General features: G+C 51.5%; 1 protein-coding gene across 1 annotated transcript in view; it reads left to right on the top strand.

Moving 5' to 3' along the window:
• ASIC2 (acid sensing ion channel subunit 2) overlaps positions 1-25,146 on the top strand; it is a 274,000-nt gene extending 248,854 nt beyond the window's left edge. The window contains exons 4-10 of the mRNA XM_055129921.1: positions 10,420-10,570; positions 13,549-13,605; positions 15,670-15,823; positions 18,627-18,718; positions 19,733-19,812; positions 21,537-21,605; positions 24,168-25,146. Coding sequence (XP_054985896.1) covers positions 10,420-10,570; positions 13,549-13,605; positions 15,670-15,823; positions 18,627-18,718; positions 19,733-19,812; positions 21,537-21,605; positions 24,168-24,269 — 705 coding nt within the window. The 3' untranslated portion in view covers positions 24,270-25,146. The remainder of the gene's footprint in view (positions 1-10,419; positions 10,571-13,548; positions 13,606-15,669; positions 15,824-18,626; positions 18,719-19,732; positions 19,813-21,536; positions 21,606-24,167) is intronic.
• The last annotated feature ends 917 nt before the right edge of the window (positions 25,147-26,063 follow it).

Genomic DNA, 26,063 nt, shown 5'->3' with positions numbered 1-26,063 from the left:
AGAAAGAAAGAAAGAAAGAAAGAAAGAAAGAAAGAAAGAAAGAAAGAAAGAAAGAAAGAAAGAAAGAAAGAAAGAAAGAAAAGAAAAGAAAAGAAATGAATTAGGTGACTAGACCCCAAGTGGCCGCACAAAAACGACTCCTCCACTCCTAAAAGACCATGATCCAGAGGCCTACTAACTACTTTCAGCACCCAGCGGCTTCTTGCAGAAATGCCTCTAGACTGTGAACTGAGCTACGGCCCCATGCCGCCCCAGGAGGGGAAAGATTTTTCTCTCTTGGCCTTTCCTTCAGGAGGCAGCGGCGTGGCGGCTGCCATCTTATAGAGCCCACTAACCAGAGGTACGAGCTTACAGTGACATGACTTCTGGCAGAAATTTCTCTGGACTCAATTACTAAAATACCAGAAATCCAAAACCATGCGGCCACTGTTGCGGCAGCACAACCTCATACACTCTTCATTCTCAGCAATGGAAAACAAATTATCAAATGATGCCTTTTCAGCAGGACTAATTGTTGGGGGGAAATTCCAAATAATAATAGTGAGTTTTCTGTTGAAATATTGAATGCAATCAAAGTAAAGAGAGAGAGTAAAGTGAAGATCATTAGCCACACAGGCAGGGTGGGCGGTGGGATGGGAGGCATACTGGGGTTCTTGGTGGTTGAACATGTGCACTGGTGAAGGGATGGGTGTTTGATCATTGTATGACTGAGACTTTAACCTGAAAGCTTTATAACTTTTTTCATGGTGGTTCAATTTAAAAAAAAAAAATGTCAAGCAAGGCCACAAAAAATAAAGAAGAAATGAATTAGGAAATAAAGAGCAAGATGGTAGACTTCAAAATCAAACATATCAACATTTAAGTGAAATGCAAATGAATTCATCTTTCCAGTGAAAAAACAGAGATTATCAGAAAGAATAAACTAGCAACACTTAAAAAAATTAACTAAAAATTGAGTAAAAGCAAAAGAAAGAAAGAGAGAGAGAGAAAGAAAGAGAGAAAGAAAGAAAGAAAGAAAGAAAGAAAGAAAGAAAGAAAGAAAGAAAGAAAGAAAGAAAGAAAGAAAGAAAGAAAGAAAGAAAGAAAGAAAGAAAGAAAGAAAGAAAGAAAGAAAGAAAGAAAGAAAGAAGGGGGCTAGAGTGATAGCACAGCGGGTAGGGCGTTTGCCTTGCACGCGACCAACCCGGGTTCGAATCCCAGCATCCCATATGGTCCCCTGAGCACCGCCAGGGGTAATTCCTGAGTGCAGAGCCAGGAGTAACCCCTGTGCATCGCCGGGTGTGACCCAAAAAAAAAAAGAAAGGAAGGAAGGAAGAAAGGAAGGAAGGAAGGAAGGAAGGAAGGAAGGAAGGAAGGAAGGAAGGAAGGAAGGAAGGAAGGAAGGAAGGAAGGAAGGAAGGAAGGAAGGAAGGAAGGAAGGAAGAATGATTGCCTCTGCACCAACAATAACAGAATACACATACTTTAAGAACACACAGGCATTCACCAAGGTGCTCTCTGCCAGACCATATAACAAATCTTAATAAACTGGAAGGACTGAAGCCATGCAGAGTATCTTTTCTGATCCAAACAAAATTAAATTTGAAGTTAGGGAAGTACTGAAACAGAGAAAAATTTATTATCAATATCTAGAATGAAAGAGGGGATATTGCTATGGATTCTATAGGCATTTAAAACATTGGTCAGGGATTGTATATGCAACTTTATGCTAAAAATTTTTTAAATTTATATAATATGGACAAAAAATCCTTGAAAAAAAGCTTACCAAAACTAAGCACAAGGAGAAAAAAATGTTGTCTCTAAATCTATTTTAGAAACTAAATTTTTAATTCAAGACCTATACATACATCTACGCGCACAATCACCAAGTCCAAAAGTCTTCATTTGTGAATTCTATCAAACATTTCTTAGACTTAATTTTGCAGACTTTTCTCCCTGCTCTGTGAAGTAGAATTTCGCATGAAGGAGACAGTGGTCCAATCCCGTTTGGAATTTTGGGACAACAGCGACATCGGTCAGGCAAAACCTTCGATTGAATATGATGTGGTCAGTTTCATTGTGGAACTGTCCACCGGGAGACTCCGATATCCAGCGTTAGATTTGGCCTTCTGGAACTGTGAGTTACCATGGATGGTCTTGGTCGACATGATGAATACAGACAGTCTCTCACCCTGATCGTTCCATTCTAGGCCATGTGTCCCAATGTGGAGTTCTTCGTGCGACCTTCTCAGACCTATTTTGGCATTAAAGTCACCAACAATGATCTTGTAGAAGGTGTGATCTTCTTTATAGAACTTCTCCAGTTCCATGTAGAACCTCTCAATTTCTTCATCGTAGTTGGAAGTTGGTGCAACTTTTATTTAATTTTTTTTATTTCAACTCCCAGAATGACCACCAACTGGGAGCTCTTTGGCACTATTGCAGCAACATGGGAAGATGCCATCCTTGACAACATCGATGAGGAATACGATCAACTGGTTCAGCACCTTCAGTCTGTGTGAAGAATGCTGAGAGTGAGAAAGCCACAAACAGACACCTGTCTTCGGAAACTCTCGAGCTCATTCGTCAACATGGTTTGCCGAGAGCCTCAGGCAACCACAAGCTAATGTCCGAACTCACAAAGCTGTGCAGAGATGTGATAAAGGAAGACCTCAAAGAGAGAAGAGCAGCAGTGTTGGCTAGTGTTGGCTAGTGCAGCAGAAGCCAGGAGAAGTATTCGCAACGCTCACCTGTCCTTTGCCAACTACAAGACCAAGATGACTGCCCTCCGACATCCCGATGGATCAATCACATCCTCCAGAAAGGCAATGGAGAGGATTATTCACGACTTCTACTCGGATCTCTTTGACAGCCATGTCCACCTGCCCACATACCAAATTCTGCAGGATGGATATGTCGTTCCCAATATTCTCCCTTCTAAAATCCGACATGCCATTTTGTTGGTAAAGATGCAAACAGCACCTGGTCCGGACAGGGCCAGACCTGAACACCTGAAGAATCTGCCGCCAGTACTCATCAATACACTGGCCCGACTCTTCACACACTACCTGTCTGAATGCAAGGTTCCATCTCAGTGGAAAACCAGTAGGACCGTTCTGTTGTACAAGAAGGGAGACATCCACGACATTGGCAACTATCGCCCAATCTGCCTGCTGTCTGTCATCTACAAATTGTTCACTTGTGTTGTTGGATATCACTGGTTTGTCCTGCTCCCCTTGCCACTAGGAGCTTAGGTTTATCAGTCACACCCATCAAAGTGCTCCCAAGTCACTCCCATTCCTTTGTTTATCTGTAACCACTTCTACCAGTTTATCTGCTCTTCCTCTAATCAAACTCTGTTAATTTGTAAGGTCAGACCTTGCTAGGACAGTGTACTTATATTGTAAGTTAATATTGTCTTTCTCCTCTCTTATGTCTTTTGAATAGTTTACTTTAAAACAATATCCTTTTTGTGTGGACAAAGAAAGACATTTATTAATATGCTTTGGTTGGGGCCAGAGCGATAGCACAGCGGGTAGGGCATTTGCCTTGCACGCGGCCAACCTGGGTTCGATCCCCGGCATCCCATGTGGTCCCCCAGGCACTGCCAGGAGCAATTCCTGAGTGCAAAGCCAGGAGTAACCTCTGAGCATCGCTGGGTATGACCCAAAAAGCAAAAAAAAATAATATATGCTTTGGTAACATGGGATTTAATTGGCTTCAAATATTATTCACTCCCGGGCATCTGCTTTCTGGACTTAAGCCTCAGCTGTCCTTGCTTCCTAGCACCCCCAAAAGTGGGGTCCCGACGAGGGACAGGATGGACCCAGGCAAGCGGTGAGTTATGTGCTACCCTGGCATCGAGATGGGCCTGGCCAAAGCGGCTAATGCTTAACTATATGTTAAGAGCTTGGTCATGGACATGTCATGTCATGATCCAAAAATCAACGACGAGACTAGGGCCCTGCTAGGGATAGGAAAGACTAATCTGGCCTGAGCGCTGTAGTCTGAGATCGAGGTGAACCCCCGGAGAGCAATTCTATAAGCTTAATGCGTCTCTTGCTATGTCCATACAAAATGATTTATAATATGAATACTTATATGTTAGTTGGACAAAGAGAGGGGAAACACACCCAGGGGATTCTGCTCTTGGGCAGATGTCCTGCTGAAAGAGATTCTGTCCTAGTGAAAGCACCCCCTGAGGGATAGAACTTTACCCCCTATTGATTGTAACCACATCTATGTGTAAGCCCTGGCCCCTGGAGGCGGAGGGATTTAACAGGCTGTATGAGGAGGCAGGGGGCGAGTTCCAAGGGAGATCCAGAGAAGGAGAATGAAGTAGGATGGGAGAGGAAGAAGCAGGAGGAGAATCAGAGGAGAATGGAGATGGGAATGGAATAAACTGCGATTGAGACCAACCATCTTGCCTCCGTTCCTTCCTTCGCCTGCCACATCATCGCCTTCAAACTCCCCAGTGTGGTGTCACCTTTGCCCTTCCTCTTTCTTTTTTGTGTTTTCACACATCGTGTTATTCTGAATAGAATAGGCAGAACACTAGACAAAGAACAACCATGCGAGCAAGCCGGGTTTCGAAGGGGATTCAGCACGATAGATCATATCCAAACTCATTGAAGTTTCTCAAGAGTTCAAGATGCCGCTCTGTCTAACATTCATCGACTTAAAGAAGGCCTTCGATTCTGTTGAGACTGAGGCGGTCATCGAAGCCCTGGCCAAACAGAGCGTTCAAACTCAGTATGTCTAAATCCTCCTCGAGCTGTATTGTGGATTCACCACCAAGGTCTCACCATTCTATAAGGAAGTGATCTTGGATGTAAAGAGAGGGGTGCGGCAGGGTGATACCATTTCACCGAAACTCTTCAGTGCCGCCCTCAAGAACATCATGTGATGACTGGAGTGGGAAGGAATGGGAGTGAAGATAGATGGTCGGCAATTACACCACCTCTGCTTTGCTGATGACATCGTTTTCATAACACCGAACATTAGCCAAACGGCACAAATGCTGGCCGACTTCAACCACGAGTGTGGAAAGGTTGGATTGCAGCTGAATCTCAACAAGACTATGTTCATGAAAAACGAACTGGTCCCTGAAGCTCCATTTGCTCTCAAAAGAACGAACATCTCCGAATGCAGCAGCTATGTGTACCTGGGTCGAGAAATCAGCATGAGGAACGACTTGGTGCCAGAACTGCGCAGGAGGAAGAGAGCAGCATGGAATGCCTTCAAGAGCATCAAAGAAGTGGTTAAGAGAGCGAAGAACCTCCGATTCTGGGCACATCTTTTCGATTCCACCCTTCTTCCTGCACTAACATATGCCTCGGAGACCTGGGCCCTATGCAAACAGGATGAGAATGCTATTCGGGTATCCCAAAGAGGAATCGAAAGAGCTATGCTGAGAATATCACATCTCACTCAAGTGAGAGAAGGAATCCAGAGTTCTGACCTCCGTCAACAGTCAAAAATCAGGGATGCTATCTCGTTTGCCAAGGCAACAAAAATCAGATGGGCCTGTCATGTAATGCGATTCAGAGACGACCGCTGGACTAGAGCTGTTACTGACTGGATTCCACTGGACGTCAGAAGACCTCATGGCCGCCCACCAATTAGATGGTCAGATTCTTCATCAAATCCCTGAATGAATGATTTGAGGCTCTTCCTGTTCCTGGAGCAAGCAGATATCATTGGGCTGCACTAGCATGTGACAGGGACAAATGGAGACGTTACTGGTGCCCACTGGAGCAACTCGAAGATCAACAGGACTACAAGTGATACAAATGATCAAACATTTAAGACAGGAAGGATACCAAAATATGCACCAGCTTAACAGAAATAGAAAGTACTTTATAAGTCTTTTATGAGATTAGCACAATGACAAATACCAAAACCTGGTAAGAACATCATAAGAAAAAAAAATACATAAACTCTTATGAGGACAAATACAAAAATCTTCCACAAAATGCAGCAAATTGAATGCAACAACATATAAGAAATATTTTAATTAAATGAATTAAAAATACGAATTATGCTCCAGTGGGGTTGTCTCCAGAATATAAAGTGGTATCTATGCATCCAATGAAAGAATAGCACTGTAGCACTGTCCTTCCATTATTCATCGAATTGTTTGAGCGGGCACCACTAACGTCTCCATTGTGAGACTTGTTACTGTTTTTGGCATATGGAATACGCCACATATAGCTTGCCAGGCTTTGCCATGCGGGTTGGATACACTTGTTGGCTTGCCAGGCTCTCTGAGAAGGAGGAAGGAATCACATCCTCAGCAGCCTGCAAGGCCCTACCTGCTGTGTTATTGCGCCAGTTTTCATTAATTGGCTGGAATGAAAGAATAAAGGAGAAAAATCATGTGGTCATATCAACAGTCACTGAAAACGTGTCTACCAAAAGTCAGTGCTCATTAGAGACGGAAACTCAGCAAACTTGAAAAGAATTTCTACTTATAGGGGCCTCTTAAGAAAAATATAGGCCTCCCACACTTAATGGTAAAAGAATAAACCTTTCTCCTCAGGATCCAGGGATCTTAGGAAGCAAGGAGCCCATGTCCTCTCTTATCTGCTCTTTTCAATATGATACTCAAGTTTCTCGCCAGCAGGAAAAGGAGATAAAGAGTAACGACTATTTTTAAAAGACCATTCAGTATTAAAAAAGCAATACACTACTGATACACACAAGGGTATGAATGAGTCTCCCAAACCTGACTCTGAGATAAAGAAACCAGACACAAAAGAGCATACACTGCATGGTGCTATTCATATAAAACTCAAGAGCAGCAAAGGTCCAAACCACAGAGTCAACAACACTGAAATCAAGAGACCCAAACTTGAACAAGGAAACTTGGTAGCCTGTTGAGAGGGCAGACTGGGGTGGGGGGAGGGCTGGGGGTTAGGGGCTGGGGGAGGGAGAGTAAAGGTGGAGGGGAGAGGGGAGGGAGCCGGGGAACATTGGTGGAGGGAAGTTAGTTGACACTTGGGGCATCTGTGCTGCAATATTGTGTCTAAAATTCAACTATGAATAATGCTGTAAATCACAGTTATTTAATAAAAAGTGGGGGGGAAAACTCAAGAGCAGGAAAAAACAGCTCTTATGAGAGAGAACACGTCAGTTGTTCGAGGAGGGGAGAAACTGTAGTTGGGGATATTTGGGGGTTTAATGGAGATGTTCTCTACCCCGATTAGGAGGGTCCTTAAAAGGCTGCAAACATTTGTAAACTCGTTGAATTGCATGTCAAAATGGATGTATTTATTGTACACAAATTATATCGTAATAATCTTGATTTTAAACGCAGGGGAAATGTATGCCATTAAGAAAATAAAGGAGGCTTTTACTGCTCTGGGGAAGCCCATGTTCTCTCTTGAACATACGTCTCTTTCTCTCCTCTGCTTTCCCACTCTGGACAAGGCCATGTTCTCTCTTGAATATGTATATCTCTCTCCTCACACCTCTTCAAGTTTCTTTCGATTAAAACTAATTTTCTTCACTTAGAAAAGAGGGAAGAAAAGAGCGTGAAGGAGTAAGTCACAAACTGTAAGAGGAATGGAAAATATTTTTCTCTTTCTTTCTGGATATGCATCTGAAAAAGAATGTACGACGAATTCTTCCGTCTCAATCATATAAAACTTTTTTTTAAAGTTGCTCTAGTAGACAAAAGACCTGTCACAAAAGACCATACATGAAAATTGTGTTTCTGGGACCCTCTGCGCCTAAAGACTTTGATTCCAGAGATCTAACACATTCGGGCATCCAGCGCAGCATCTAATAGCACTGGGACTGCGAACTGGGCTACAACTCTGTGCTGCCAGGGGGTGGATTTTTTCCTCCCCACCCTGTCTTCCTGCACGGAAAACGGCGGATTGGCGGCACCCACGTGGCAGGCGCCATCTTCTAAGACTCCAAACCCAGAGGTATTCGGTTTTTACTCTTGGGGCTCCCAGGAACTCATGGGAAGGGGACGTAACCGGCACACCCTCAGCCCAGATAAATCCAGAGCCACTGAGCGTGAAGCGGACCCTCTGCGCCTAAAGACTTTGATTCCAGAGACTTCTTACAGCAATGCACTGGGACTGTGAGCTGGGCTATGCAATTTCTGGCAGAATTTTCCCTGGACTTTATACAGAAATCCAAAACCGCGTGGACTTGACATTTATAATTGTCAGCAATGTGAAACGGTTCCTTTTGAACAGGTCTGACTGGGGGGGGGGGGGAACTCCAAATAATAACAGTAAGTTTTTGTTGAAATATTGAAGGTTATTAATGTAGCAGCCACCTCTCTGGACTGTGAACTAAGCAAAAGCCCCACGCTGGCCGACGCGGCGTGGCATACACCATACTATGAGGAAGGGGGATGAGGGGGGGAAAAAAAGGGAAAAGGAAAAAGGAAAAAAAAGAGTTATGTACTTGTAGCAGTGGGGATACATATCTCTTCATTTCCAGCAATGGAAAACTAATTATCAAATGCTTCCTTGGTAGTAGGTCTGTCTCTCTTGGGTGGAAACTCCAACAACTATAGTGAGTTTTGTGTTGAATTATGGAATGTAATCAAGGTAAAGAGAAAATGAAGTGAAATTCATTAGTTATACAGTAGGGGTTAGGGGGTGGGGGCAGAGGGTATACTGGGGTTTTTGGTGGTGGAATATGGGCACTGGTGAAGGGATGGGTGTTTGAATATTGTATAACTGAGACATAAACCTGAGAACTTTGTAACTTTCCACATGGTGATTTAATAAAAAGTTAAAAAAAAAAGAAAAGAAAAACATAATCCGTAAAAAAAAATTGTGTTTCTATGTAATCAGTGACCAGAGAGCCACAAATAAGGACACAATGACTTACAACAATACACCTACGGGAATAATAAGTTTTAGGGGGTTGTGGGGGGTATTATTCCTGGCTCTGTGCTCAGGGATCACTCCTGGCAGTGCTCAAGACACCATATGCAGTGACAGGATTCAAGTCAGAATTGACTAGTCAATATAAGGCAAGTGCCTTAGCCCCCTACTATTTCTCTCGCCGAAAAAAATGACTCAACGTTTAAATATTTAACAAAATAAAATATTTTCAAGGAAGTGAAGGGATCAAAACTCTCCACTGGCAAAGGGAATAAAATCTGGTACCCTCACAGTACAAAATAGTTCTACAAACCTTGCAACAGTTTCTTACATTGTCTAAATTGATCTTGTGATACTCCTAGCCTTATATCCAAGGAAAATTGAAATATATGCTCACGAAATGACTTTTATGTAAATGCTAGTCGGGGTATTTTCATATCTATGAAAAATTTGCAGTGGGCCAAGTAGCCTTCTTCCCCTAATGGAGAGCCTCGAGGCGGTAGCACATGCAGATGACGCTGAAACCCCAGTCAGCTTTAATAAAAGGGAATGAGCCGATTCACCCATTGTTGGAGCCAAAGAAGCTCCAGGCCATAGAGTCCCCTGGTTTGTGAATGGGCAAAGCCAGCCACTGTCAGGCAGAGACAGCGAGTCCTTTCCGGTGATTGCCTGGGCAGGTAGGGGGCTGATGAGAAAGCAACAGGATGGAACTTTCTGGTGCGATTTGTTGATTGAAGTGGCGGTCATACGGTGTACACATGTTTTGTTTTTTTTTTTAGTTTGCTGAACTGTGTTCTGAGGATATGTAAATTTTTATTGCATGTTCTTCAATTTTGGGGGAAAGCAATCAATAGGGTACGTGTAGAAGACTTTAGTTTGGGATTAAACCCCTCGACAGAGCTTAGCCACCCCAAGTGCCTGTCGGTCCAGGAGACAAGCACCCTGATATTAGAACATTCGAGCACTTTATATTCACTGAAACCCTATAAATAAGAGTGATCTCTTCCCCCAGAGACATCGTCCACAGCACGACCTGGAGTTGCCTGAGTCAGGGCCAAGAAACATGAATTAACAGTGATTACGGGCTGGAGGGAGCTCAGGAACAGAGACCCTGTTATGCATGTGGGAAGCCCCTGGACTCAAAACCCAGCATTATTTTTTTTAAATTAATAATACAATGAATAGCAGTCATGATGGAAAACACATTTCCTCCTGGGTCTCATCGCAGTTTCCTCCTGTGGTTCTAGGGCTGGGATCTCAAAGTCCCAGGCCACAAGGGGAGGGGCGGCTCTAGCTGGGTCCTTCCCAAATTGTTCCAAGATGCAGAAGGTGACCAGGTGCTGCAGAGGGGAAGTCATGCCTTCGGGGGGAGGGTGAGACTCCAGAGATCAGCCTCGGTGGGAACTGCAAGAGAGAGGGAGACACACTTGGGAGAGATACAGAGGGCCTGGGAGGCCCATCCACTTCATGTTGCCGAGTGGAAGAGGCTCCGTGTGTGTGGACCGGGTCAGTGAGTGGTGAGCTGTGGGTCCGTTGTGAGGATGCGCCAGGACTCATTGCTGCATCTGCTCTTCCTGTCTTGCAGCTCACTTATCTGCCCCCTCCGTGGGGGGAATGCCGGTCCTCAGAGATGGGACTCGACTTCTTTCCTGTTTACAGTATCACCGCCTGTCGGATTGACTGTGAGACCCGCTACATCGTGGAGAATTGTAACTGCCGCATGGTCCACATGCCAGGTGAGTGGCCTCCCTGAGGAAGGGGCAGCTCTGGGCCCCAGCTTCCTAGAAAACAAGAAACAGAAGATAAATTGCCGCGATTAGGAAGAAGGAGGCTTAACATCAGCCTTGAAAAGGATGTTTAGGAGGGTATGAGACTGATACCCAAGGATGGCAGAAACAAGAGCCATGGAGGACTGGTCCATGGTTAGAAGCTTGCCACAAGATGGGGGGTAGGGGGTAGGAGGGAGAAGTTAGGATAGAGAAGGGACCACTATGACAATGATAGTTGGGAATGATCACTCTGGACAAGAACTGAGTGATGGAAGTAGGAAAAGGATATACATGATAAACTTTCAGTACCTTTATTGCACACCGTAACACCCAAAAAGAAAGAGAAAGAGAGAAAGAAGAAACATGCCTGCCATAGAGGCATACCAGGGTGGGGGAGGGAAACGGGGGCACATTGGTTGTGGGAAATGTACACTGGTGAAGGGATGGTGTTGGAACACTGTATGACGGAAACCCAGTCATGAACAACTGTATAGCTGAGTTAACTGTGTATCTCATTGTGGTTCAAATGAGAAAAAAAAATTTTAAAGGAAAAGAATGTATAGGAAAATGGCTAGGGAAACGGTCTCTGAATGACTTTCCATGTAGCACCTGGTAACGAAAGGGTGGAGGGCAGGGAGACCAGAGATGAGAGCTGAGTGCCTCATTCTCGGACTGGGTTAGCCGCCAACGAAGCCTCCTCCCTGCAGCTTGAGTCAAAGCAAGTAGCAGTAGCAATCACCCTTCCAGCTCGGAGTGTGGGCGATGAAGAGCAAAGCCAGGGCTGGAGCGATAGCACAGCGGGTAGGGCATTTGCCTGGCACACGGTGGACCCGAGCCAAAAAGAAAAGAAAAAAAGAGCAAAGCCATTGGGGGATTCACACAAGCCCACAAGCCCCCCTCCCTCACAAATGGTGGTGTGACCCCAGAGACTGGCACACATCCAAAAGAACAAAAGCAACCCATGTTGGCGGCGTGGATGTGGGGAGAGAGGGACTCTCCTACACTGCTGGTGGGAATGCCGACTGGTTCAGCCCTTTTGGAAAACAGTATGGATGCTTCTCAGAAAATTAGAAATTGAGCTCCCATTTGACTCAGCAATACCACTTCTGGGAATATATCCTGGAGACACAAAAAGCATAGTCAAAATGAATCTGCACTTGTACGTTCATCACAGCACTGTTTACAATAGCCAGAATCTGGAAAAAATCAGAGTGCCCGAGAACAGATGACTGGTTAAAGAAACTTTGGTACATCTACACAATGGAATACTATGCAGCTGTTAGAAAAGATGAAGTCATGAACTTCGCATATAAGTGGATCAACATGGAAAGTATCATGCTAAGTGAAATGAGCCAGAAAGAGAGGGACAGGCATAGAAAGATTGCACTCATCTGTGGAATATAAAATAACAGAGTAGGAGACTAATACCCAAGAATAGTAGTATATAATACCAGGAGGTTGGCTCCATAGCTTGGAAGCTGGCTGGCCTCACACACTGGGGGAAAGTCATCCCAGATAGAGAAGGGAACACCAAGTAAAATGTTATTGGAGATCCTGCGAGGGGAGGGAGATGCGTGTTGAAAGTAGACTAGAGACTGAACACGATGGCCACTCAGTGCCCCTACTGCAAACCACAACACCCCAAAGGAGAGATTGAGAGAGAACAAATTAGAATGCCCCGCCACAGAGGTGGGGCGGGGCGGGGGATGGGACCAGGGGGTGGGAGGGATACTGGGTTCATTGGTGGTGGAGAATGGACACTGGTGGAGGGACGGGCTCTCGAACATTGCATGAGGGAAAAACAAGCACAAAATGTGTGAATCTGTAACTGTACCCTCACTGTGACTTACTACAAAAAATCTTAAAAATTAAAAAAAAAGAAAAGATGAAGTCATGAACTTTGCATATAAGTGGATCAATATGGAAAGTATCATGCTAAGTGAAATGAGTCAGAAAGAGAGACGGACATCGAAAGATTGTACTCATCTGTGGAATATAAAGTGGTCATAGTGGTCCCAACAGAATGGGAGACTAACACCCAAGAATAGTAGAAATAAGTACCAGGAACTTTGCTCCACGGCTTGGAAGCTGGCCTCACATGCTGGGGGAAAAGGCAGCTCAGATAGAGAAGGGAACACCAAGTAAAGGGTGCTTGGAGGACCCACTCAGGATGGGAGATGCGTGCTGAAAGTAGTCTATAGATTGAACACGATGGCCACTCAATACCTCTCTTGCAAACCACAACACCCAAAAGGAAAGAGAGAACAAAAAGGAATGCCCTGCCACAGAGGAAGGGTGGGGTGGTGGGAGGGAGATGAAATAGGAGGGTGGGAGGGATACTGGGATCATTGGTGGTGGAGAATGGGCACTGGTGGGGGGATGGGTACTTGAGCATTGTATGACTGAAACACAAGCATGAAAATATGTAAATCTGTAACTGTACCCTCACGGTGATTGACTAATAAAAAAATAATAAATTTTTTTTAAATGATGGTGTGACTAGAAGGAGCGAGCCCTGGCTTGGGGTTAGACAGGGGTCCGAGCCCCCGCTATGGCTCTGTGTTCAGGCATCCTGAGAAGGTAGCAGACTGAGCCTCAAGCCTCTGGGAGTGGTTGGTCAAACCAGTATGGCATTGCCCACTTCAGGGACGGCAGCTGGGTCTGGTGAAGGGTGGACCCTGTCTCCCCACTGCCAGCCAACAGGCTTTCTCCCCCAGTGCCGACCGAGTTTCTGGTAGCTGCCTCGCCAACCTGCTATCACCTTTCAGATCACAGAACAGATGGGAACCCAAATCTTCCAGCCCTCAGTGTCCCGGGCCACTCTGTCACAGCTCCCTCTGGGCACCAGATGTCCTTGCCTCCCAGGGGCTGTGGGAGGCAGGGGTGGGGAGTTGGGGTGGGGTCTTGCTGCCTGAGCATCTCTCCCTTGTTTCCTTTTTTTGCAGGCGATGCCCCTTTCTGTACCCCTGAGCAGCACAAGGAATGTGCAGAACCTGCCCTAGGTCAGTACTGGGGGACAGACGAAATGGGGGGTAGGGGGAGGCTGAGAGTGAGATCACCGGCACTTGCTGAGCATTGAAGAGAGAGAGAAGGGGGCCTGGAGAAGAGTGCAGGGAGGAGAGACGCTAGTCAGGAAGGACAGCATCCTTCCCTGCAGGACAGGGGGAAGGAAGGGGGAGAGGAGCCCGGGGTGGAGGAGGGAGGGGACACAGCTGGCAGAGACTGCAACAGGACCTGGGGAGATGGTGGAAGTGGAGGAGGTGTGGGTTCCAGGGGAGAGTGGCAGGAGGAAAGCAGGCAAGGAGAGTCGGGGCTGGGACAGACAGAGCAGCCAGCCTTTGGGACAGCTCCTGGGCCCCGTTCCTCTAGCTCACCCTAGAGGCCAAGCTTATTCCAGAACCAGCCTGACTTGGCATGCCGAGGGAGTGAGAGGGCTTGTGCAGGGGGAATTACGGGGCATGGTTTGGAAGAGCTCTGCTCCCTCAACCCAAACCCAGAAGCCAGCAGGTGAGGGAAAGCAGAACAGCCAGGGAGCTCACCAGTGGCCGGCTCCCTCCCCCTCCACGTGCTGCCTCAGTTTCTCATCCAGACAGAGGGCAGGGGCTCAGTCCTTCAGACTCATACCCTCAGCAACTGCACTCACAGGAGCTAAGGAGGGGCGGCCCTGAACTCACACCCCAATCCTAGGGGCTGAGGTTGGGGGGCTGTGCTGGGGAGGGGGTGTGTGGCTGATTAGCACTGTTGGAGCCAAGGATCAACAAGAACACAAGCACTGCCTGCCTGGCTTTGGGCGAAGAGGAGGGACGGGAGGACGTGAAATCACCCCATCCTGTATGGCAACAGAGAAGGGATGGAAACGTCACTCCCAGGACAGAAGGTCCTTCCGCGGGAACCAGAGGGGGATTTGGCTGCCATCCTAACCCAGCGGACAAAGGAGGAAGGAGCCAGGGGGGTTATCAGGGAGCGAGAGGTTTCAGAAAAAATAGTCTTAGATGCTTAAAGGTCCAGTTCCTCTGCTGCCCAAGGGTCAATCCACTGAGAGAGCCAGGGACGGGTGGAGAGAGGGCTTTGCCCAAAGGAAGATGGCAGACTCCAGTCCTCTCGGGAACTATCTCTCTGCATAGTGTCAAGAAACAGCTCTGGGGGCTGGAGTGCAAGTCCAGTGGGTAGGGCATTTGCTTTGCATGTGGCCAACCCAGGTTCAATCTCCAGCATCCCACACAGCGCCCCACCCCACCCCCCTCAGTCCTGCCAGGAGTGATCTTTGAGCCTAGAGCCAGGAATAACCCCTGAGCATCACAGGATGTGGCCCATAAACCAAAATAAATAAACCAATTAATAAAAAAATTTTAAAAAGAAAAGAAGCAGCTTTTGGCAGAGAACAGGAAGGCGCATTTGACCAAGAAACCCCCTCAGGAGCATGCTCCATCTGATCTGTAAGCCAGAGTCAGAGCTTGCTATGACCTGTCCTTGTCTTCGGAGGTTTCGGGGGAAAGGACAAGATAAGAGCAAGCTCCCTGCCCAGAGAGCCCACTGGGGTTTGGGTGGTTGTGTAATCTGGAGTTCAGCTTTGTATTTGTAGTTCTTCTGCTTGGATTCCAGCCTGCCACATGCGTCCTTGAGGGACAGCCCACTCTGTGGATGTGGGCACAGAGGCGAGGGACACAGGATGTGGCCTGGGAGTTAAAGGGCCAGACCTCCAAAGACTTGCCCGCTAAAGGGGTCATAATAATAGAGGAGGCGGGAGGAAAATAAGACAGAGCAACAGACTTGGCACCTTTCTTTTCTTTTGAGGGGAAGGAGAGCCTGGGGAAGAACACAGCTGGGGGCTCAGAGAAGCCCAGGGTGCCCCGTGTGTAAAGCACTGGAGCCTTTGGGCCATCCCCAGCCCAGCCAGCACTGGGGGACGGGCGGAAGTGGGTATGTGGTGAGAGTTGACTTTCCCTTTCGTCTCCTTAGAGCAAGAGCAAAACCCCCAAACCCCCTGGGTGTGCTACTCCCTTCCCCCCCTCCCGCCAGGGACTGTTGGCCACACCTGGCTAAGCCCCACCCCCTCTGTCCTCCAGGTCTGCTGGCGGAAAAGGACAGTAATTACTGTCTCTGCAGAACCCCCTGCAATCTAACCCGCTACAACAAAGAGCTCTCCATGGTGAAGATCCCCAGCAAGACATCTGCCAAGTACCTGGAGAAGAAATTTAACAAATCTGAGAAATATATCTCGTAAGCAAAGCAGGCAAAGCAGGCCTGGTCGTTAAGCCAGGGTGGGATTGGGGGGGGGCGTGGAAGAATGAATGAGGGGTGGCAATTTGGGAGCAGTTCAGGAAGGACAGTGCGGAGGTGAGCATCAGCACCCCCAGAGAGACAGACGGCCAGGGAACACCCACCTGGTGCCCAGCTCTGGGCTCAGCACTCGGAATACGAAGATGAAGGTGACCAAGGTGCTGCTGTCTCTGCTCTAAGGAGCTTCCGTCTGATGGGGACAGGGGTGCAGGGCTGGCGGATCTGTCGACGGGGGCCCGCCAAGGGAGCGGGAGCTGGCTGTACAGTGCGTGGGGATGTCATCCCAGGGAGCCTCAGAGCTTGTTTTTTAGGGTAAATAAGAGACTTCCAGGAGGGCTTTGCCCATTCTCTTCCCTCTGCTGGAATGCTTTGCCTCTCGCTCTCCAGCTGATTCCTCCAGACACCGTGTCCATTTGAGCTGAGGCTCAGTGACGGTTCCTTCAGACACCCTCCTACTCCCTCTCTGCCCAGCCCCCGGTGTTCTCTGTAATACTCAGTGTCAGGGGGGAGGGGAGATAATGTACATTCTCAGAGTATGGGGGTACAGGAGTCTATACACTCTGTGGTAGGTCTATATTCTGAGGGTGTGGGGATCTATATTCTGAGGGTGTGGGGATCTATATTCTGAGGGTTTGAGGTCTATATTCTGAGGGTGTGGGGGGTCTATATTCTGAGGGTTTGAGGTCTATATTCTGAGGATGTGGGGGTCTATATTCTGAGAGTTTGAGGTCTATATTCTGAGGGTGTGGGGATCTATATTCTGAGGGTTTGAGGTCTATATTCTGAGGGTGTGGGGGTCTATATTCTGAGGGTTTGAGGTCTGTATTCTGAGGATGTGGGGGTCTATATTCTGAGGGTTTGAGGTCTATATTCTGAGGGCGTGGGGGTCTAATTCTCAGGGCATGGTGGTCTATATTCTCAGGATGAGGGAGTCTATATTCTCAGGGTGTGGGGGTCTATATTCTCAGGGTTGTTGGTATCTATATTCTCAAGATATGGGGTCTATATTCTCAGGGTATGGGGCCTATATTCTTAGGGTATAGGGTCTATGTTCTCAGGGTGAGGGGGTCTATATTCCCAGGGTGTGGGGTCTATATTCTCAGGGTGTAGGGTCTATATTCTCAGGGTGTGGGGTCTATAGTCTCAGGGTGTGGGATCTATATCCTCAGGTTGTAGGGTCTATTCTCAGGGTGTGAGGGTCTATATTTTCAGGGTGTGGGGGTCTATATTTTCAGGGTGTGGGGGGTCTATATTCCCAGGGTGAGGGAGTCTATATTCCCAGGGTGAGGGGGTCTATATTCCCAGGGTGCGGGGGTCTATATTCTCAGGGTGACGGGGTCTATATTCCCAGGGTGAGGGGGTCTATATTCCCAGGGTGTGGGGGGTCTATATTCCCAGGGTGAGGGGGTCTATATTCTCAGGGTGTGGGGTCTATATTCCCCAGGCAGTCCCTTGTTGGTCCCCTGCCTAGCTGTCAGATGAGAGGCTCCTGGTGGGCAGGTGCCTCTCAATAGCATAAAGGAAGGAAAGACAGGGGGGACAGGGGGAGGCTGACAGAGCATGTGAGAAAGGGCGAAGGGAGACAGGCGTGTTGCGAGCAGGGGAGTCCTGCACGTGGGCTGTGGGGTGCAGGGTGTGGAACATAGGGCGCAGAGAGTGGGCTGTGGGGCACAAGAGGTGAGCTGTGGGGTGCGCAGGGTGGGCTGTCAGAGCAGGAGTGGGCTGTGGGAAAGAGGGATTGGGCTGTGGAGCATAGGGGTAGGCTGTGGGGTGCAAAGGGTGGGCTATTGGATGCAGGGGTGGGCTGTGGGGGTGCAGGGGGTGAACTACTCCTTTGAGAACAGGAAGCGACAATAAGCCACTGAAGAGCATCAAGCAGGTGGGGGCGGGTTCCACTGTCCAACCACGTTGCTTCCTGGAAGGAAACGGTCTGGGTCTGTGGTGTCCACCAGCCACATGCGGCCACTGAGCATGCTCAGTATGGATGAGCGACTGAGTCACTGAAGAGCCTCTAGGACTAGCCTAGTCATTTGGGGAAGATCTCTCAGTGGCGTGGGGGACACGGGGGTACCAAGCAAGCAGAAGGGAGCCTGGCCGCGCCCCGAGCCAGGCAGGAGAGGGTGACAGTGGGTGGCAGTGAGAATCCCCGTGTGGGGAAGGAGGGGGCGGGGCATCTCTCCGGCCACACCCTCCCACAGGCCCAGACCCCCAGACCTGCCCCGGGATGGGTTTGGTCCATCAGTCGAGCTCAAGGGGGCATGGAGGGCACTGTGGCCTGGGTGCAGAGTCGGGGGCTGCTCCCACACATTTCCGCAGGCGGGACCCCACTGAACCCCTGCTCCAGCAGGAGGGCACCCCCAGCCTCAGAGAGGTTTGCTCCTACCAGCCCTTGCTAACCTGCAGAGACGTAAGCTATGGAGTCCAGTAGGAACTCGGGGGCCCTCAGGATTGGGCGTGGACTCAGTTGACCCTACGGGGGAGCCAGAAGTGGGAGGACTGGGCACGACTCCTGCACAGGGGCCACAGAGAGAGCGGGGTAACGATCCGGAGTGGCCAGTCAACCCCCCGCAGCCTGCAAAGGGCTCTGGGCCGCAGGAAGGGCTCAAGTCCAAGCCCCAGCTCTGTTATAAGTGGCTCTAACTCCAGGCTGCTTGCTCCAGTCCCCAGGGCCTCAGTTTCCTGAGTGTCCCTGGGAAAGCTGGGAGTTCTAATCGTGTCTGGACCTGACCCTTCCCCTCCGCAGAGAGAACATCCTGGTTCTGGATATATTTTTTGAAGCCCTCAACTACGAGACAATTGAACAGAAGAAGGCGTATGAAGTCGCTGCCTTACTCGGTATGGCACAAACTTCCACAACTCGTGGGGGTGGACAGGGGACAGATAGACGGACAGACAGACGAGCCTCCTGAGTCCAGCCTCCCAGGCCACTGGCTCCTCCCCCTTTCCTGGTGCACTCCTGCACAAGAATGGGGGAATCCCCTCTGGGTGCAGGGATAGGAGCCTGGTTCTTGCCACAGTCTGGCCTCAGTTTCCCTGCTGACACGCGGGCAGCTGGGCTGTAAGCGTCCTCTGGGCTTTTCCAGTGCTGCCCTCTCGGCTTCCATGGTCTTCTGTGCGCAGAGGGGAGCATGATTCCAGCACTGTGTGAGCTGAGCTGTGGGTGCGCACCAGACAGAGGGGACAGGGGGCCCCAGGTGAAGGCCCCCTCCGGGACAGTAATGTCCTGCAGGAGAAGGCAGGAGTGGCCCCTGAACTGAGCTCTTTGTCCAACACCAGAAAAAGACCCTGTTCCCTGGAGCACAGACATGACTGCCCCCACACAAGCGCCACACTACGCCCCTGCCCCCTGCACACACCGTAAACAATCTGCATTCCGCCCTGTTTACAAGTGCCCTGGGAGTGGGGTTCGGGGCCCTGAAGGCCAATCTAGGAAGCCTGCAGTCAAGAGCAGGAGCCAGGGCTATGGGCCACTCTCAGCTGTACAGGAGACCTGTGCCTGGGGTGGGGCAGGAGGTGCTGCCTGTGACCTCAGAGAAGGGTAAGAGGCACCTCAAAGAAGTCCTAACACTCAGGATATGATGTGGGGCCATCTTTGGGGCCACTGCTTCCAAGACCCCCACTCAGGCCCCCTGATACCCCGTCTCCAGGACCACACACCCCTCGTCTCTAGTCCCCCCCCAGGGCCAGTGCAGGCCCCTGCAGTGGGGGAGAACCGTTGTCCTCGGACAGGCCGTTTGCCTCCCGCCCTCCACCTGGCATGAGCTGGGCAAGGTCAGCCCGGGAAAGCCGGCCCCCACTCTGCGGCCAGCTGTGTGCAGCAAGTCCAATCCTCGCGCTCTCTCTCTCCAGGTGATATTGGCGGTCAGATGGGATTGTTCATCGGTGCTAGTATCCTCACTATACTAGAGCTCTTTGATTATATTTACGAGGTAAGATTTGGGCCTGCTCGCGGGGAGGTGCCCTCACGCCACCCCCAGTGTTCAGAACCAAAGCAGGGGAGTTGCTCTGCTTCCTCCTCCCTCTCTCTGGGGACTGTCTGTCACCATGGTGGGTAAGAGAGGAGGGGCCCCCCACCCCGTGCAGTGCTGTGCTGAGGCCCTGAGGGCACTCTGTGGGCTGGGCCCCTCCTGCAGGGACAGAAGAAACCAGAGCCTGTGTGACAGCAGCTCTCTGGAGCTGGGTGGGGTACTGGCACCATGCCTGGTGTGTCACACACTCACCACAAGCACATACATACACCATGCACCACTCCCATAGTTACACTACACACACACACACAACACTCCCACACACAAAGCACTCATATAGATACACTGCACACACATACTCACAGACTGCACCACTCACACAGATACACTTACCCAGAGAGACTGCATACACACACATACACACCTCACATCACTCATATGCACATACTACATACACATACCCTTCACACAATTATGCTACACACTCACATGCAGGTATTCTCCCCACACACACCCTTATACAAATAGACTATGTACATATGCACCCTTCACACAGATGTAACACACACACATGCACCCCTCACACAAATATAACACCCACATGCACCCCTCACGCAGGTATACCACACATGCACACCCTTCACACAGGTATAACACACACATACACACACATCCTTCACACACGTGTATCACACACACACACACCTCACACAGGTACACCACACACATGCACACGCACAGCTCTCACACAAGTGTACGACACTCACACACACCCTGACAGAATCACATGCCTCTCACTCTAACCACACACACCCCTGCCTCCAGTGGCCGTCAGCGGTGGCCTCGCAGCAACCAGCAGCATCGCCAACTGCAGCAGGAGAGCAGACACTGCACTGTGCCTGCGTGTCAGTCTGAGGTTGCCCGTGCCTGTCAGCCCCACCCCCCGCCTGCCACCCCCAGACTGGGCTAGTCCTCGGTCACCCAGAATCCCTCCGAGTGCCGGGTCCTACGGAGCCCCAGGACTGTGGGTCTCAGCCCCACACACAGCCTGAGAGCAGGGAGGATTCTCCCACCGGAAACTCAGGGCTCTGTTGGGGAGCACTGGAGCACGCCTGTGACCCCAGGCCCCTGCAGGGCCAGACCCCACTTCTCAGCAGTCCTCACACCCACGTGCAGTCCCCGGGCTACATCTTATTCTGCTTTGTTTATTAATTTTCGTGAGGAGCTGTACAAAGTTATGGAAATGAAATCACCCCAGGTAACACGTTTAATAACTGCACTCCTGTCGCTAAGAATAGCATGGGAAGGGTTCAGGCGGGCCTGACCTTATGAGCCAGGGGCCCGTCGGGCCTGAGGGTTTCACCGTCCCATCCTTAAGGCCCAGGCTGCTCCGGAGGGCGAATGGGGAGCCCCTGCCCTTACCCCTTCTCAGCTCCGGCCTCTCTTCACTCTCTCCATCGCCAGGGAAAGAATCCCTCGGTATGAGGTGGGGCTCTCCTGTCACCTTTCCCAAACTCGCCCCTGCCCTCCCACGGCCGCTGCCGTCCAGACATGGGGGAGCTGCCCCGGTCCGTGCTGCCGTGCCCAGGCACCTCACGATCTGAGCTTCCCCCGCTGAAGCAGAGGGCAGTCTCCACCTCTGTCCCTTGATGCAGCCAGGCCAACCCTACCTGCCTTTCTTGCAGTTGATCAAAGAGAAGCTGTTAGACCTGCTGGGCAAAGAAGAGGATGAAGGGAGCCACGATGAGAACGTGGTAAGAGCAGCCTGGGTGGGAGCTGGGCTAGGGGGAGCAGAAAAGCAGATCGGGGGAGAGGAAGGGGGGCTGTGCCTCACCAGGCCCCTTGACCAGAGGCACCCTGTCAGCTCCTGGGCCAAGGACACGCTGAGTCTCCGGCCCCTCTACTAAGCCAGGGGTGCTGTGGGGATCAGCGGTGCCTTCGGGGCCGGGTCCTAACTGGCTCAGGGTCGCCCCTGCCGGCCAGGGCTTCGTTCCCCCCATTGCAGGCTGAGGGACAAGCAGAGACGCGCTGGGAGATGGGTCTGTCCCCTTCTTCCCCAGGGACATCACTGTCCTCTTCCTGCTCTGACGGGGTCCCAGGGATGGGCCTCTGTGGAGCTGACCCAGCACGAGTTCCCATCAGTGCTGACGGCGATGTGCCCTGTGGGCCAGCCGCAGTACGAGGGCCTGGAGTCTAGGTCTTTCCCGCCATGGTCGGCCCATCCCCAGGTCTGCCTGGCATCTGCCGCATTCAGAGCCCCTAGCACCCACCGAGTTGAACACTAAGGCCCCACCCCACCCGCTGCCCGACACTGCCTCTCCTTCCCGGAGCCAGAGAGAAACACACTAAACCTTCTCCTTCCCAGACTCGGTCCGCTCCTGGGCTGGGCCGTGGACCTCCTCATACGGCACCTCTGGCCCACAAGGAAGCCGCGAATGCCTCCGAGCCAGCAAACCCAGAAACAGGGTTGGGAAGAGGGCTCAGGGGGTTGGAGCTTTTGCCTGCCATGTACGAGGTCCTGAGTTGGATCCCCAGCACTGTCCAGACCCCAGAACACCACTGGATGTGGCCTCGGAGACCCTAACACCACCAGGCCCAGCCTTGAGCCAGCCGACCAGTTGACCTAGTGTCACCAAGAGTGGCCCCAGACCCTCTTGGGCTCTTCCCTCAAGCATACAAGAGCTACCCAGCTTCTGTCCCCATGCATGTCTCCATTTCTGCTCCAGATTGCCTTCCAGGCTGAAATCCTCCAGCAAGCAGAGTGCATGTAGCCAGCCAGGGGCCCGAGCCCTAGATGCCAGTCCCTGCCTCCTAGCTGTGGACCTGGGGCAAGTTACAGCTCATCCCTGAGTATCTATCTGCTCCATCACATTAGCTCGGAGCCTTCCAGAACCTTCCAGAAAGCGATCCACATTGTGTGATTAAGACAGTGGGGACCCCTCTGCCTCCAGAATGTAGCCCCTGTTCCATCAGCTCTCCCTCGTTCCTGGCACAGGTTCCCCACTAGTCACCCACCCTCCTGGCCTCCCATCTGTCTCAGCCTAGGTCACCCCAGTTCCTGCAGTCTCCCTGCCCTGCACAGCACCCCGGCAGACTTAGCCCAGCCTGACCCAGAGGCCATGTGCAGCTGAGTCCTCCTGCTTGGCTTTAGTGATCAATGCCTCTGCCCCACACCTAGCCTCGGGCTGCATCTCCTCAGCCAAAGCTCAAGATCACTCAGGCGCAGCTTCAGGAGACACATCTGGGACCCCCTGTAGGGGAGAATTTCAGCTATTAAACCACCCAGGGAGGGGGCTGGAGCAATAGCACAGCAGGTAGGGTGTTTGCCTTGCACGTGGCCGACCCGGGTACAATTCCCAGCATCACATATGGTCCCCCAAGCACCGCCAGGAGTAATTTCTGAGTGCACAAGCCAGGAGTAAGCCCTGTGCATTGCCAGGTGTGACCCAAAAAGAAAAAAAAAAAACCCCAGACAGTGGGCATGTGGCCCACAGCTGAGCCTTTAAGGGTGAAGCAGGGAGGAGGGAGACCAAGCGGTGCTCCTGGCAATTCTTGGCCAGACAGGCAATGCAACAGCCTGCGGATGTGGTGCTGCTCAGACCCTGAGGTGCCGGATTGCCCAGACCAGCTGGTGGTGCTCTGGACCTGCAGGGCTGCATACAGCAGTGACGTGAGCCCCCAGGGCTGCACCCAGTGGTGCTCAGGGACCTCCAGACCATACCCATTGATGCTCTTGGGCCTCCAGGCTGTACCAAATGGTGCTCAGGGACCTCCAGACCATATCTAGTGATGTTCAGGGGTCTCCCCCGGCCATACCCATTGATGTTCAGGGGCCTCCAGACTGTATCCAGTGATGCTCAGGGGCCTCCAAACCATATCCAGTGATGCTCAGGGGGCTACAGGCTGCACCCAGTGATGCTCAGGGGCCTCCAAACCATATCTAGTGATGCTCAGGGGCCTCCAGGCTGCACCCAGTGATGCTCAGGGGCCTCCATATCATATCCAGTGTTGCTTAAGAGCCTCCAGGCTGTACCAAGTGATGCTCAGGAGCCTCCAGTCTGTACCCAATGATGCTCAGGGGTCTCTAGGCTGTACCCAGTGATGCTCAGGGGCCTCCAGGTCTGTATCCAGTGATACTCAAGGGCCTCCAAGTTGCACCTAGTGATGCTCATGTACTCCAGGCTGCACCCAGTGATGCTCAGGGGCCTCCAGTCTATACCCAGTGATGCTCAGGGGCCTCCAGGCTGCATCTGGTGGTGCGGGGGTGGCTGTAGTCTTGCGGGCTGAATGTCAACACCCAGCTTCTCTTCCTCCAGAGCACGTGTGACACGGTGCCCAACCACTCCGAAACCATCAGCCACACTGTGAATGTGCCCCTGCAGACGGCCCTGGGGACCCTGGAGGAGATCGCCTGCTGACAGCCTGCCGACCACCCAGCATCCCCTCCCCCACAGACCCAGGTCAGGGCGCCGGGGGCTCAGGCGGGAAGATGGCCCCTGACGACCGGAAGAAGCAAGAGCCCCCCGTGCACACATAGCCAACTCTCTGCCAAGACCTCGCTCCAGCCACGTCTGACCCGCCGCGCCGGGCCCTACCCCGCGCGCGTCCCTCCTCGGAGAAGTGAGTCCCGTGCGTCACGCTCTGGAACGGACCCAGAACCGACCTGTCATCACATCTTACTGCCAGATGTATAAAGCACCTGCATGCTCACGCTCCTCACGGCGCCGCTGCCGCGTCTCTGTACATGAACGCTCGGCGGGGGGCGGGCGGGCTCACGCCGCACCCCCCGCCCCACGGCCCTGCCAGGCCCCACGGAATCCGAACTGCGCCATTAGGAGGGGCTCCGCGGAACTGTCCACCACGTCCAGTCCTTGTGTCGTTCGTGAAGGTTCCTGACCCACCGCAGACCCCCCCCCCAACCCCTACCCGATCCCACCCTGTATCCCGCCCCCCCCACCCTGGGACCAGGGTCACCACCACCCCCTGCTGCCCTGGCCCCTGTGACAGAGGCCCAGTGGCAGGGCTGGAAGTGTCTCGGGTCCCCCCCCCCACCCCCGTGCCTCGTCCTCGGCTCTCCCTGTGACACGCCTGTATGGTCGGGTTCTGTTTCCTCGGGGGCTTTTGTTCGTGTCTCTGTCGGAGATCAGAATTGTGTGTTTCGTTTCCCCGACTTTCAGTTTTGACGTTCCGAGGTTTGGTTTGGTTTTTCCCATTTTCTTTGGCGTTTATTTATTCGTGCTTCCAATCACAGTCATATTAAAAGCTGGTCTTGTGGAAGAGGCCATGTCATCTGTACCCTCGCCCCAAACTCGGTCCCCAGCACTGAGGAAAAGACCCGACCTGCCCGCTCAGAACCCACAGATGCCAGGAACAGGACGGGGGGTGGCAGGTACAGTAGCCTCACCCACCTCCATACAAGGCACCACCCGCTTGTTTCCTGGTGCGTACTCAGGGACTCAGAACCCATAGGCCACCACCATGGAAATCACGTCCCTACCCACTGGTCCAAAAGCCACTGCCAGGGCGTGAGGTGGACAGTGAAGAGGGCAGAGGCGCCCATCACTGCCCAGACCCGGAGCCCAGAGCTGTCTCCCCTTTCCCTGCTCCTGCTCTGTGCTGACCACCCAGCCCCCTCGTGGGCCCCACGGGGCCCCTCGCACACGCCTGCCTTTCTGCACCCACCACATCACCCCCATCAGACCTCTGCTCTCTGCTCGGCCCTCCAGAGGTCAGGTGTGCATTCTGCCAACGCCCGAAAGAAGTTCCGAATGGAAAAGGACAAAGAAGCTGGAGGGGACTTGGGCTGGGGGAAGGGGGAGGGGCGACTGAGAGAGTGCCTTTCAAGCCAGCGGAGGCAAGGCCGAGCGTCCTGATCTGGCAGGGTCCTTGTTCCACATGGCACTGGGCTTATTGCACAGGGACACTACCCCAGCTGGTACAGTCAACCCACTGCCCAGCAACCTACAGCAGAGCCGAGATAAATACCCTAATATGGTTTGTGGTCTTGGACTTCGTTTTAGGGCCGTACTTGGCAGGGCTCAGGACTTACTTCTGGCTTCTGTGCTCAGAAATTACTCCTCATGGGCTCCGGGAACCATACGGGATGCCGGGCATCAAACCTGGGTTGACCCTGGGCAAGGCAAATGCCCTGCACGCTGTATGATCACTCTGGCCTCATATGATGTGATCATGTGCACCCAACCCCGCACACA

This window comes from Sorex araneus, chromosome 3, assembly GCF_027595985.1.
Source record: "Sorex araneus isolate mSorAra2 chromosome 3, mSorAra2.pri, whole genome shotgun sequence".
NCBI classification, from domain to species: Eukaryota; Metazoa; Chordata; class Mammalia; order Eulipotyphla; family Soricidae; genus Sorex; species Sorex araneus.
Note: the sequence above shows the minus strand (reverse complement) of the source record. Positions and strands in the feature narration are given on the sequence as shown.